At 43.8% G+C, this 15154-nt stretch overlaps 1 protein-coding gene across 1 annotated transcript in view; it reads right to left on the reverse strand.

Annotated features, from left to right (window-relative positions):
* LOC148346471 (dihydropyrimidinase-related protein 5-like) overlaps positions 1-15154 on the reverse strand; it is a 29189-nt gene continuing 14035 nt past the window's right edge. The window contains exons 4-14 of the mRNA XM_088325609.1: positions 12807-12965; positions 9973-10152; positions 9839-9907; positions 7995-8039; positions 7841-7916; positions 6690-6846; positions 4108-4249; positions 3886-4028; positions 1848-2055; positions 1605-1779; positions 1-1493 (exon numbers count right to left, since the gene is read on the reverse strand). Of these exons, the coding sequence (XP_088181735.1) occupies positions 1408-1493; positions 1605-1779; positions 1848-2055; positions 3886-4028; positions 4108-4249; positions 6690-6846; positions 7841-7916; positions 7995-8039; positions 9839-9907; positions 9973-10152; positions 12807-12965 (1440 nt within the window). The 3' untranslated portion in view covers positions 1-1407. The remainder of the gene's footprint in view (positions 1494-1604; positions 1780-1847; positions 2056-3885; positions 4029-4107; positions 4250-6689; positions 6847-7840; positions 7917-7994; positions 8040-9838; positions 9908-9972; positions 10153-12806; positions 12966-15154) is intronic.

A 15154-nucleotide genomic window follows, 5' to 3' on the forward strand; every position in this document is an offset into this window, starting at 1 on the left:
TATTTCTTACGTTTTTATTGATTCACCAATACTGAGTGGTAAGAAACAAGCAGCCACAGTACAAATTCAACAGGTTCACTTTCCATCAAAACAAAGAACTAACAAACCTTACAACGCACAGTCACTGAGGGTTCACAGCGCCTTCGAAACAACAATCATCCACAATAAAATGAACAACCTTTATACCATTGTAAAACAAAATACCCAGAAAAAAAGCACCATTTGTAAACCTGCGGCCATCCATATCGCTATGTGGTTCTTTTCATGCACGTAATAGGGTTGTCTCGCTCATATTGGCACATTTGTTCTTTTCAGTAACGATCCTAAATATACGGTACACAGACAAAAACGCGGTAGTGAATAAACAACAATGGAAAGGAATGAAACACTATAGGAGTAAGAGAGGATCTTTGCTTTAGTAGCATGTGCAGCTCAATCTTCCTGTTGTGACTCGTATTGTGCATTGTTCCCGTTCTACCGCCCAGGAAGTTCGTTTAAAGTGTACCACGTTTATTTTGAAGGAGACTTTCAGACAGGAAGTGATGTCAACACAGGAATCACATTCGTTAATTCTACCTAAATGTTCGCAGTGACAGGTGACCACCGTCTGTTGTTGTGCCTTCGACCCGATCGTCTGTGAGTTTCTGAATATATTCATTTGTCAATGTATTTGATATATTTCATTACATTTGTGTATCGTTTTGTTGATTTTGTCAATCATTTCTGGGGTGGTGTCAGACTCACCGAATTCTCATTGTAGGTTTCAGTTCTACTCCGTTTTGGATGGAAGTAGAGCTTGGATGCTAATACCGACTCAATGCTAAATTGTGTACCATTTAAGAGAGCAGATATTTTCAATGAAGTAGAATTCTGAAAATCACATCCACTTTCAGGAACTGCACGAGGGTATTGCCAAGTTACTCACTGAAATGTAGCGTGGATGGTGTCGCTACAAACATTACACAATATGTTGAACAGTTGGACGTCATCACCACGAGACACGATTCATACATTGGAGAAAAAAACAGAGGAACGGTTAAGGAATTAAGCGCATGAGGTTGTTGGATCCTAATATGAATTCTTTATGTGTTACTAAAGTGTGTGTGATGAGAAGCCTCACTGAATCCAGTTCTACTAGCTAACATTTTAAAAACTGTACTGTTTTTTTCCCATTCAGTGTTTATTTTCTTGTGTTAAGCACCTTAGATATGCCTCTTAAATGTAATCTCCCTAAATTTTTAACTGAAATCTACGCAATTTCAACTCCCATTTGCATTTTTGAAGGGAAACTTAAACTAGGTGTTGAGAAAAATAACTTCAGCCAATCACTTTTCCCTTTTAACATGAAACCTGTGTTTAAAAATCAGTGCAGTTTTCGCGTTTGTTGAGAGATTTACTTCCCCGGGTTCACCAGATTCCACTGGAGCGGCCACCTGGAGGGGCCAGGATCCGAGCCGAGGACCTCTTAGGGATGTGGTCGTCAACCTGGGACCCTGTGGAGAACAAGTGATTTACCTTTGCCTCAGTTGAACAGCCGTATGCAATAGACAACATTGAAGTTCCTACAGCTTAGTCAATGAAATCATTTTGATTTTTTCACATACCCGAGAGGCTGAAAGAGCTCTCATGGAGGTCTCGAACCCCCTGCTGCACCCTGACCACACTTTTATTGCCCTCTCCATCGATCGGGCTCAAACCAAGCTCCTTCTTCATTGCGTTGGTCACCTTGACCACATCGCCAGAGTAGGGATCCCGGTCAACCCCTCTGTATGCCTGCACCTTTTCATGAGAGCAAGCGGGAGAGTTGAAAGTCGTGCCGGGTCATTTTTCGCTACGCGTGAACATACTTTTTCCCTCTGCACCATCTTTTTGTACAGGAAGTCAGGGAAGGTCCGCTGTGGGTAGAATTTTCCGGAGCCCTCGGCGCACATGAACATGGCGTTCTCGCACACCAGACGTCCCCGGCTGATGGTGACCAGAGGAACTCCGTGGCAGCGCATGCCCTCGTACAAGTTGAAGTCTCCTCCTTGCACTTGGGTGCCGACGGAGATTGTCCTGCACCGAAAACAGAAGGCATTCAAGCGTCAGCCTTGCTGTCCAAAATGCAGGCTGAAGCAAATTGTGTGGCTTTCCCCGCTTTACAGTGACAGTGTATATAACTCCTCCTGTCTTCTATTATTCTTAAATCCTGAGTGTCTTCCATCCATCCATTATCTGCACCGCTTATCCTCAGTAGGGTCGCGGGGGTACTGGAGCCCATCCCAGCTATCTTCGCGCAGTGGGCAGGGGACACCATGAACTGGTTGCCAGTCCCAGGCCACACTCTCACTCGCTTATTCACACCTAGGGACAATTTGGTTAGGCCAATCAACATGACATGCATGTTTTGGAATGTGGGAGGAAACCGGAGTGCCCGGGGATAACATGCAAACTCCACACAGGAGGTTCGATCTCATGACCCCAGAACTGTGCCGCACACACGCTAACCACTGCGCCGCCGTGCTGTCCCGAGTGTCTTGTTTTATTTAATTTTCTTCCGTAGTACCTTTATATGTCTTGACAAAAATACCAAGAACCTCTAAAGCAGGGGTATCAAACTCAAATTACTGGGCGGCCGCTGGATTTAGGTTGGGCAAAAAGGCCAAATAAAGACATTCCACAGTTCTCAAAGATCTTCTGCACAAATTATATCCAAGTATACAAAAACAATATTGAGATATCTTGCCCTAAGTGAAGGAGTTCAAGTATCATTGGGTCTTGTTCGAGAGTGAGGGTAGGATGGAATGGGAGATCGACGGGTCTATGCAGTGTCTGCCGTCATTCGGACCCTGTACCGGTTCTGTCTTGGTGAAGAGGGAGCTGAGCCGGAAGGCAAAGCTCTCGATCTACCCGTCGATGTACGTTCCTACCCTCACCTATGGTCATGAACTTTGGGTTATGGCCGAAAGACCACGATCCCGGATACAAGTGGCTTAAATGAGTTTCCTCCGCAGGGTGTCTGGGTTCTCCCTTAGGTGAGAAGCTCAGTCATCCAGGAAGGACTCTGTGTAGAGCCACTGCTCCTCCGCATTGAGGGGAGCCAGTTGAGGTGGCTCAGGCATCTGATAAGGATCCCTCCTGGACGCCTCCCTCGGGAGGTGTTCCGGGCATTTCCCAGTGGCAGGAGGCCCCGGGGGCAACCCAGGACACGCTGGAGAGACTATGTCTCTAGGCTGGCCTGGGAACGCTTTGGGATCCCGTTGGATGAGCTGGCTTGGGATAGGAAGATCTGGGCTTCCCTGTGAAGGCTGCTGCCCCTGCGACCTGATCCCAGATGAGCGGAAGATAAGGGATGGATGGATGGACATTGAGAGTGAATAGGGAAATCAATCTGTAATAAAAAAAGACCCCTGTTCTAAACAGTAAAATAAGTCATGGTTAAAGTGTATGTGAGATGATGAGATTGATTACAAGGTATTTCAGGCATGTCTTGGTGTTCCAAAAGGCTACGACATGTTTTGATCCCGACCACGTCTGCTCTCCCGTCCCGACTTAGGACCCGTTTTTGATCTCGACCCCATCTGCTCTCCTGTCCCGGCTTACTACTCATTTCCGATCCCGACCACGTCTTGCTCTCCCAGTCCCGGCTACCGACCAGTTTTTCCGTCCCTGACACCGCCATCGAAGATGCACTTCCGCGTTCGGATCACAATCCAAGAAGAACAGCGACTTGCTTCCCGCGCGCAGCGAACACCGGATCGTGGGCGCAGCCCTTCCTCTCTCTTTCAATAAAACTTGTGGTAAATGTCACGCAAATGGGTCCTGTTTCTGTTCCGGTCGTGACAAATACATTATTTATAAAAAATACTTTATTGACCCCTAAGATGCGCTACAGCACCTACTGACCGCGTTGCATCTGGATCCCACACCACCACATCGGCATCCGCTCCGGGGATGATGCGTCCCTTGCGCGGGTACAAGTTGTAGATCTTGGCAGCATTGGCGCTCGTCACAGCCACAAAACGATTCTCGTCCATCTTTCCTGTAACCTAAAGCAACACGTGATGAAACATTATTGACATTGTGGGGATTTGTGGCATAGACGGAGAATGGCAGGCAACATCTTACCACCCCCCGCTCCCAGATGACGCTCATCCTGTCCTGGACGCCAGGAACTCCGTGGGGGATCTTGGTGAAGTCCTCCTTGCCTAAGGCCCTCTGTTTGGTGCTAAAAGGACGGTGCTCTGATGCCACCACGCTCAGAGTGTCACTGGCAACAGGATGAGAATTTGCAAGTGATGCTCAGCTGTTTTCTTGGTGAGATCTCAAAAGACAGACGACTTTTCATTGCATTACTATAACAACATGGGCCAGTCTCCATTAGCTCAGGTAGAGCGCTTGTATAGGGATCAAGAGGTCACAGGTTTGATTCCCGGCTCCTCCATGTTATATTTCGATGTGTCCTTGGGCAAGACACTCAATCCCCAATGCCCTGAATAAGCAGGTAGGCGCCTTGCATGGTTGACTCCCTATTGGTGTGTGAGTGTGTGTGTGTGTGTGTGTGAATGGGTAAGTGTGAAGCACATTCTAATGTGCTTTGGGAGGTCTTCATTGACTTGAAAAGCACTATATAAATGCAGACCATTTACCATCTTGTAAATATATTTTCTTATTCGTTTTGACAGCTTTTTTATCATATTTGTCTCTTAGAAGTCTTTATAATGTGTTTATCCTGTCTGTAGACCTGCGAGACAGGATTGTCTTGAGGCACAAATCTGGGGAAGGATACAGAAAAAATTCTGTTGCTTTGAAGGTCCTAATGAGCACAGTGGCCTCCATTGTTCGTAAATGGAAGACATTTGGAACCACCAGGACTCTTCCTAGAGCTGGCCTGCCTTCTAAACTGAGCGATCGGGGAAGAAGGGCCTTAGTCAGGGAGGTGACCAAGAACCCGATGGTCACTCTGTCAGAGCTCCAGCGTTCCTCTGTGGAGAGAGGAGAGCCTTCCAGAAGGACAACCATCTCTGCAGCAATCCAGCAATCAGGCCTGTATGGTAGAGTGGCCAGACGAAAGCCTCTCCTTAGTAAAAGGAACATGGAAGCCCGTCTGGAATTTGCCAAAAAGCACCTGAATGAGTCTCAGACCATGAGAAATAAAATTCTCTGGTCTGATGAGACAAAGAGTGAACTCTTTGGTGTGAATGCCAGGCGCCATGTTTGGAGGAAACCAGGCACCACTCATCACCAGGCCAATACCATCCCTAGAGTTAAGCATGGTGGTGGCAGCATCATGCTGTGGGGATGTTTTTCAGCAGCAGGAACTGGCAGACCAGTCAGGATAGAAGGAAAAATGAATGCAGCAATATATAGAGATATCCTGGATGAAAACCTGCTCCAGAGCGCTCTTGACCTCAGGCGAAGGTTCATTTTTCAGCAGGACAATGACCGAAAGCACACAGCCAAGATCTCAAAAGATTGGCTTCAGAACCACTCCGTGAATGTCCTGGAGTGGCCCAGCCAGAGTCCAGACTTGAATCTGATCGAACATCTCTGGAGAGATCAGAAAATGGCTGCGCACAAACCTCTCCCATCCAACCTGATTGAGCTTAAGACTAATTGCAAAGGAGAATGGGCAAAACTGCCTAAAGATTGGTGTGCTAAACTTGTGAGATCATATTCAAAAAGACTTGAGGCTGTATTTGCTGCCAAAGGTGGATCAACAAAGTCTTAAACAAAGGCTGTGAATACTTATGTAAATGTGATTTCTTAGTTTTCTATTTTTAATAAATTCAAAAAAAGTAAAAAAACAAACTTTTTCACATTGTCATAATGGAGTATTTTGTGTAGAATTTTGAGATAAGAGATTCAATTAATACAATTTGGAATGAGGCTGTAACATAACAAAATGTGGAAAAAGTGAAGCTCTGTGAATACTTGCACTGTATATATACATATACACATATATATATACACATATATATACACACATATATATATATATATACACACACACACATATATATATATATATACACACATATATATATATATATACACACATATATATACACATATATATATATATATATATATATATATATATATATATTAGGGCAGCACGGCAGCGCAGTGGTTAGCGCTTGTGCGGCACAGTTCATGTCATGGGAACCTGTCGTGGGTTCAAATCCAGCTCCAGACTTCCTGTGCGGAGTTTGTATGTTCTCCCCGCGCTTGCGTGGGTTTCCTCCGGGCACTCCGGTTTCCTCCCACATTCTAAAAACATGCATTTCAGGTGAATTGGCCGGTCCAAATTGTCCCTAGGTGTGAATGAGCGAACGAGTTGTCTGTCCCTGTGTGCCCTGCGATTGGCTGGCAACCAGTTCAGGGTGTCACCTGCCCACTGCCTGGAGATGGCTGGGATGGGCTCCAGCCCCCCGCGACCCTAATGAGGATAAGCGGTACGGCTAATGAGATGAGATATATATATATATATATATATATATATATACTTATATATGGCACATTCTGGCAAAACCAAACAAACACTAGAGCTTTACAATGAACATGAATGATTTTGGGAACTTGTGTACTGATCAATTTCTTATGGGGAAAATTCCTTCGAGATGTGATCCGGAAACCAACTCATCTCATATGTATGTAGTGTTTTTTTTTTTTGTTATAATCGAGTTGCTGGTAACATTTTGACTCACTTGCCCAACAGTCCCATGAGGTATCCAGGGGTATTGGGGTCAATGCGGAGCGGAGGGACGATGACGTGGGCTGCAGCATGCGCCCAGTCCTGGTGGTAGTACTGCATGCCGTTCAACACTGCATGAGCCACTGTGGTCTCCGCATGGATCACCTTACCTGCGCAGGAACGATATAAGTCCCTGTCAAAAGGCGTATCCAAAAAAAAAAAAAGATTCGTACACCTAAATGTATTCGTTTGTGAGTTTAAAATGTTCCGCTTAAAACACCAACAGCCGATACCTGTTGTAAACTACGTGTACACAACATATTTGCGTACCTCTGTGTTTTGTACTAGTAAGTTTACACTTCCCTTTTTGTTTTGTACCTGTAACTTGATTCGTCCTAGTCGTTTTTTTGACATGTAGGTTTTTATGCCCTGTTGTCAAGAACTAGAACGGGATCAGGACCCAAATGCGTGACGTTTCTTACACAAGCCTTTTATTTTACGGGAAATGGGGAGTCATGCACGTTAGGCAGCAGTCTTGCGTGTAGGAAGCCAGAGGCCGACGAGATCGATACCAATTGCCTGAGCAGAAATCGGACAGATGGGGTCGATACCGGACCGTTCGGGACAGACAGGATTGATATCAAAACAGGATATCGAAAATAAACAGTACAAACTAGACAGGTACGAAACTGGAAACCGATATTAAACAACGAGACGGACAGGATTGATATCAAAACAGGATATCGAAAATAAACAGTACAAACTAGACAGGTACGAAACTGGAAACCGATATTAAACAACGAGACGGACAGGATTGATATCAAAACAGGATATCAAAATGAAACAGGACGCAATTGACGGGAACGGAACTGGAAACCGATATTAAAAAAAATAAACGGACAGGAAATTCGAACAGGAAACAGGACCGAGTCAAAATTGGGCGCCATGGCAACCGTGCCCCCCCTAGGTTTTTGTATTGTACTTGTAGTATTGAAAACAAATCGGCAGGAGGGTGGCTTGTAAACCATCCGATTTTTGATACACATACAAGGAACATTTTGACAGGTAAGAACCGTTTTTTTTTTTTTTTGTGACATTGATCTTACTCCACACACAGATACCGAGAAATGTATAGACTGTTATTTGTTACGTGTGCACACAAACCCTGCATTTTAGCAGCAGCAATCATATCTCCAGCAGGCATACTGGAAACATTTATCAGGTAGATCGGGCAATGAGCCTGTAACCACAAAAAAAGATGATCATATTTGTTTATCACGTCATCCACAAACAGGCAAGGTATCGTGTGTCAATTTACCCTATTGGCGATTGTGACAGCTCTGTGTGTAGCCTCTGACTCTAGCTGTGAAAAGTAAATATTCATTAATAAACATTTTTTATTATATAAATAAATAAATAGTCTGGCCTCTTATTCAAAATTGCCATCAAAAAGTAGAGCAAATAAAAGACAAAAAGATAAAGTAGAAGCAATCATCATGGCAACAACAGCATTGAAACAAAGGCTAGCCTGTTAGCTTAGCATACAGGAAGTGGTTTCGGGATTCTTCTGGACTTTTAAAACAGGTTTGAAAAACAATCCAATGTGGGACAGGACAACAGGCTGGAGAACAAACTCCAGAAATGTTGTGATATCCCCAAGTTTTTGGGTTATTTGAGCACCCATTGCAGCAAGATGCCAGAAAATTGTCTCGGCTCCCTCCTGGTGATGTCACGTCCGGAACAAAGGGTAGCCAATTTTAGCTGCGTGGTTTTTCAGTTCTGCTCTGAGTTGATGACATCACATCTTTTTGGGTCATGTCACCATTAAAGATGGTAATTACAAAGACAAGCATATATCAAATACTGCGCCTGTCACGACCAGAACGGAATCAGGACCCAATTGCGTAAAGTTTTATTGAAAGAAAGAGGATGGGCCGCGCCCGCAAGTCGCTTTCGCACTCGGATTGTGATCCGAATACGAAAGTGGATCTTCCGTAGCGAGCGATGGCGGTGTCAGGAACGGAAAAACAGGTCGGTAGCCGGGACAGGGAGAGCAAAAACGTGGTGGGGTTTGAAAACGAGTCGTAAGCCAGGACGGGAGAGTAGCAATGTCGGGATCAAAAATGGGTCGTAAGCCGGGACGAGAGAGCAGACGTGGTCGGGATCAAAACAGGTCGTAGCCGGAGACAAACAGGAGCAAAAACGGAACAGGCGGGGGTCAGGTTGAAAAAGGCTTGCCTTGTATAAACAGAGGTTCGCAAACGGACTGACAACAGGAACAGGGAGCCAATCAGAGTCCGCAGCGGTTGGCGCCAAATGAGCAGGCACAGGTGATTCCAATCGGTAATCATGACAGGTGAGGCTCATATTATGTAAACAAATGCAATTTTATCAAAGGATTTAAATAAAATGCCCCTTTTTATGCTATGTTTTTGCTTAATATTTAAATCAACATTGTATTTTAATGAATTATGTTTTTTTTCTACCACTAGGAGGTGCAAAATAATACACACTGTCCCTTGAATTTACTGAAATAATAATAATAACCAGGAGAAGGAAAATGCCATTTTGTCTTAAACAGCCCCCCAAATTGGATCATATTTTACAAAACGGCTAATTGAGATTTTATGTGATTTGGAGTCAAACAATAGCACAGTAAATATGAATTGTATTAAAATGTATAACCAGATAGCTTCGAGAAAGTTTTAATATTTTAAAATAATGATCCTTGTTCATTTTTTTCATCGTGGTTGATAGGATTATTTTTTTTTAAATATTGAACACCTGCAAACACCTGGCTTCCTGTCTTTCCACGCCAGACCGCTGCCTAACGTGCATGACTCCCGAATTCCCTGTAAAATAAAAACCTTGTGCTAGAAATGTTACGCGATTGGGTCCTGATCCTGTTCTTGTTCTTGACAAGGAGATCTATCAAACAAATAAGGGCTCTGGGAGGACCTTTTAAAAATGGTTGGACTTTCTTATCTGAAGGTTCATCTCCCTGTCGTCCTTGCAAGTTCAAAATCCACTGATGTCTTCTCTCCTCATTTTGAGTGTCTACTACTCTTAAAACTCATCAGTGACAAGATTGTTTAGCTCATTTTGCAAGTTGTTTTTGTTTTCACGAATTCTTTTCTAAAAATTAAAATATAAATAACCTACCTCTTCAGGACGGCTGACCTCAATACCCTCAGGTCCACTAATTCCCAGCTCCAGAGCCTCTTTGGCACCCTATTAAACAAAACATGATGTATAGAGGAATGGTTTCAAAAACTGCAATTATGAGTGTCGTATACCTCTGCTACCAGCTCGCCGTTCTCGGCGTGGACACGTGCGATGGCTCCGATGTCCTTGCAGGTCTGCAATGCCTGGTACAGCTCAGAGTCCCTCAGCATCATCAAATCCTTGTAGGCCATAAACATCTGGAAGGAGTTCACCCCGTGTTCCCGGACCAGGGTCTCCATCTCATTTTGCACCTAAGAGGGGATCAAGCAGGAAGAATTATGGTACATCATCCCACACATGAAATACGAAGAGATTGCAGCTGAAATGTATAGAATTTTGCAAGGTCTTTGAGTCTGGAAATGAAAAGAATACTTTAAGGGTGCTGGATTTTAATCTTGTTTCGGACTGATGCAGACATTTACTCATGGATAAGCAATCATTCCATCCTGCAACCAATGTCAGGACCAGAACAGAAACAGGACCCAATCGCGTTACGTCTCTCACAAGTTTTATTAAAGGAACGAGAATAGAGAATAGAGTTTGGCTTTACAATCCAGTGCGCCTTACAAATGAATACAGTTAATAAAAAATGCATCTCATTATCGCACTATTTTTAGTCACAGTACCAGATATGAATGTTAGAGAAAGCCGAAAGTGAATACAAATCGGAATAAAATGTTGTTTTCACATTTTCTCACCTCCTACTAAGCATCAAAGCGGCGCTGCCACGAGCGGCTGCCTTTTCCAGCGGCTGCCCTATTGTTTTATTGTCTGCTCCTATCTTCGGTGTTTTTTCTTCCCGTTTTGACAACTACACTATGGATTACTTCTATCCTATGGGACATGGGTTTTAGCGCACGAAAATGCGTTTATTCAAGGAATCAATTTCCTTGCCCTGAAGAATTCTCGTGCCGGCGTGATGAAGGGGCCTATCGTGGAAGAAGAGCCGGAGCTAGCGAAGCGGCTAGCGGCGTTATAAGTCTTCGGTACCATCCGTAATCATGGTAAATGCGAACTCACGACCAAATAAGATCATCGAGTGCTGGTGGAAAACATCGAAGCGCACAGGGAGCGCAGTTGCTGTGTTTTGCGGAAACGTGGCTCACGTTTAGCATTCCGGACGCTAACGTGTAGCCACCCGGAGCTACCCGGAGCAATCCGGCTTCAACGCCGCTACAGAGACACGAAAGCCGGGAGGAATCGGAGAGGAGGCGGACTTGCTAACACGAGGTGGTGTATCCCTGGATTTTCACAAAGAAAAGATTTCCATCTGCCACAGGGATGTCGAACTTTTGGACTAGCGTGACGTCATCCACTCCGCTACAAGCAGCCCTAGGGCATCATGTTAATCTGTAAATAAACAACGGGGTAGACTGCTGGAAGTGTGAATTTCCCTACGGGGATGAATAAAGTATCTATCTATCTATCTATCTATCTATCTATTATAAGTCAAGTGTTTATTTCACAAGAAGTCTCAAAGGGCTGCACAGACTACCATTACAGTAAGTGACAAACGTTGTTGAAGACGTGCGGCCATGATTGAAATATATCATTGACAACGTAAACTATGAACCTAATACTACCATTTTGCGTTTATTCATAACTTTTAGGATGAATTTCTATTTTCTCGATTCTCTAACATGGCACCATGACTAAAAATAGTGTGATGATGAGATAAAACCTAGTGGGGGGTCGGCAGCCATATGCAGCTGTTATGCGCTGCGTAGTTGCTCCCTGGTATTTAAAAAAAAAAACACCCACTCCCAATAGTGTCAGGTTGTGAAATTTGAGTTGATAGTAGGCTAGTGTAGCTAATATAGATACATACAGCATGAAATGCATTTAGTAAAAGGCTTATATAAAGCATTTATTGTCATGAACTGGAACAGGATCAGGACCTAAATGCTTGACATTTCTCACACAAGCCTTTTATTTCACGGGAACTGGGGAGTCATGCACGTTAGGCAGCCGATCTGGCGTGGAATTATAGGAAACCAGAAGCTGACGAGACCGATACCAATTGTCCGAGCGGATATCGGTCGGATGAGGTCGGACAAGACGGGACAGACAGGATTGATATCTAAACAGAATATCGAAAATAAACAGGACAAAATAGACGGGAACAAAACTGAACACCGATATTAAACAACGGGACGGATAGGATTGATATCAAAACAGTATATCGAAATTAAACAGGATAAACTAGCCGGGAACAAAACTGGAAACCGATATTAAACAACAGGACGGACAGGATTGACATCAAAACAGTATATCAAAATAAAACAGGACAAATTAGACGGGCATGAAACCGGACAGGAAATACCAACAGGAAACAAGACCGAGTCAAAATCCACGTCTTGCGGGGCAGAGGATTGTTGACGGACTGACAAAGGAAGAGTGAGAGCACAGAGCTTTTATAGACGGAAAGCCAATCTGTCAACGAGCTGCAGCTGGCGCCACGCGGGGCCAATTGGGTGCCATGGCAACCGTGACATTTATAAAGTTTATTTCTTTAGTGACACCAAATTTGTTTTTCCTAGGTCCAATATCAATTGATGCACAAATATGGTACCCATTTATTTTATGTGCAACCCTATCCTTTGCTGTAGTTTAAATTCTGTGCGCCTTATAATCCACTGCGCCCTATAGTGAATTATTTTCTTACTTCCTGAAAATATGTATCTCATATTTCTGCGCTAACCCTTGTGCAGCCAAAGGCTGAAAAAGAAAACAGTAGTGACTCAAAGTATTTGGCCTAATGTGCTCAGTGAACATGTGTGTTGTTAACCTAGTTTGTGTAGTCTTTACATTCTAGGTCATGACACATTTCACCCGTTTATGAAAATGCGTGCACTTTATTTTCTGCTTCATTGCTTTTCAAGCTTGTGAGGTTCTCTGACTTTACCTTTGGCCCCCACCAGGTGACGCCAACATGCAGGGCGTAGTCGCAACAGGCCTTGGCGTCAGCCAGAGCTCTGCAGTTCTCATAAGCGTCCACCAAAGAGCAGTGTTGCTCGGGTAAGACCAGCGCCATCACCATTGTGGTACCGCCCATCAACGCCGCCTGGATCGAGAGAAAAGGAAATAGTAGAAAAGATTAACATATTTTCCGGACTACAAGGCACACCTAAAAACCCAGAATTGACCACAAACTAGCAATTTCCCAGTGCAGGTTATATGCTGGAAAATACAGTGGCTAAAATTGGAAATGCATACTTACAATTAAATTATACTGTATGGGGTAACTGTTCTGCCTTTTAGAAACATAGAAAGTGGTCTATGAGTGCCCTCATGTGGTTAACATGATAATTGTACAAACATGCTTTTTAAGTTTCAACTAATGATGAAAGGGGTTCTTATAATTTGTCTTTATCAAATTTTTACGTGCTCTGTCAATTATTTGAGAGCTTTTCATCCACTGTTTTTTTGTTTTTGATTATGTATATTTGATCAAATACGTATAAAAAAATGTTTAGTTCACAATCATTTGTGCCATTGTCAGGACCAGAACGGAAACAGGACCCAATTGAGTTACGTTTCTCACAAGTTTTATTAAAGGAAAGTGATCCAGGGTTTGTTGGACGCGGGAAGCAAGTCGCTCTTGTACTTGGTTGGTGCTCCGAACGCGGAAGTGGATCTTCCGTAGCGAGCGATGGCGATGTCAGGGACGGAAAACTGGTCAGTAGCTGGGACTGGGAGAGCAAGGCGTGGTCGGGGGCGGAAACAAGTCGTAAGCCAGAACGGGAGAATAGACGTAGTCAGGGACAAAAAGAGGTCATAAACCGGGACGGGAGAGCAGACGTGGTCGAAGCCAGAGACAGAGGGGAGATAAAAAGGGGCATGTGGGGTCGAAAAAGGCTTGCCTTAGTATAAACAGAGGTTTGCAGACGGACTGACAACAGGGGATTGAGAGTACTGGGTTTAAGTAGGGACAGGGAGCCAATCAGAGCCCAAAGTGGTTGGCGCCAAATGAGCGGGCACAGGTGATTCACATCGGTAATCATGACACAGCGGCAATATGTATTTCTAAATAAAAATGCTAACATGTACATTCGATTTGATCAAATTGGTTTTGAAAAATCCAGAATTAAAGCAAAGTATGTATGTCCCTTTCATGAGCACTAAATTTGAAATTATGAAATGAAAAACAGTGTTTTTTTTCCCCCCCATTAAGTTTCATAAATATCTTGATAGAATGTTAAAAATAACATTCACATGTTGGGAAACCTTGGGGACAAGAACGGCCATAAATCAACTCATTTTTATTGGTAGTACTTTTTTTAATCATTTTATACGAGTTATGTTTATAATTTTAACATTTGGTGGGTTGGTTTAGAAAGCCTGATGGACAGCATGAGGCCCAGGGGCCGTAGTTTGCCCGCCCCTGTTGTCACATATGCACTACTGAAATAGAAACAAAGATTTTTATAGTGCATTGTGCTTTCTGTCGCCAACCAAGTCGCACCTCTCCACCCGCTATACTTGTTCTGGAGCCTCATGCAGTCATTGGCGCCCCCTAGCTTTTTCAAAAACACTTAATAATAGAAAAATATATGGTTTCTGTGGGACAGAACCGGGAGGTAAATGCAGTTTTCCGTAATGTCCACAAGATGGCAGCAAAGTATCTTGTCAAGTGAAGTTAATCAGGTCTTTAAACCATACAGTTGTGCAATACCCCCGCAAAAATGAGGGATTACTGTGTACACACCTTGACATTAAATAGACTATTTGTCATGATTACCAGCGCCACCTGCTGCTGGTTACCTGATTGCTTCCCCGCCCTACTTAAACTCAGTCCTTTCACTCGCCTGTGATCAATCCGTCAGCGAGCATTTTTGACTCTGACTTCCATCGGTCCTGTTTTGTCACACGTTTTCCACTCGTCCGTTCCTGATTTTCCCGTTTGTCTCCTGCTACGACCCGTTTTTTTACCCCGACCACGTTCTGATCTCCCGTCCCGGCTAACTACCTGTTTTTCCTTCTAACTACGCTACGATCTCCCGCTCCGGACGATCCACTTCCGCATTCAAAACTTGCTCCGATCTCGTTTGCGACTTGCTTCCCGCGTCCAGCGAGCACCGGATCGCTTCGCGCTGCCTTTCCTCTATATTTCAATAAACTTGTGAGTAACGTTATGCATCTGGGTCCTACTTCTGTTCTGGTCGTGACACTATTAACCTTTTTTTCAATTTCAGATTTGATTATACTGGGTTTACTAGGTTTGTTTGTACAAAAAAATGTTGAAATCTATGT

Source organism: Urocampus carinirostris, chromosome 20, assembly GCF_059441175.1.
Source record: "Urocampus carinirostris isolate Australia breed hairy pipefish chromosome 20, RoL_Ucar_1.0, whole genome shotgun sequence".
Classification (NCBI taxonomy): Eukaryota; Metazoa; Chordata; class Actinopteri; order Syngnathiformes; family Syngnathidae; genus Urocampus; species Urocampus carinirostris.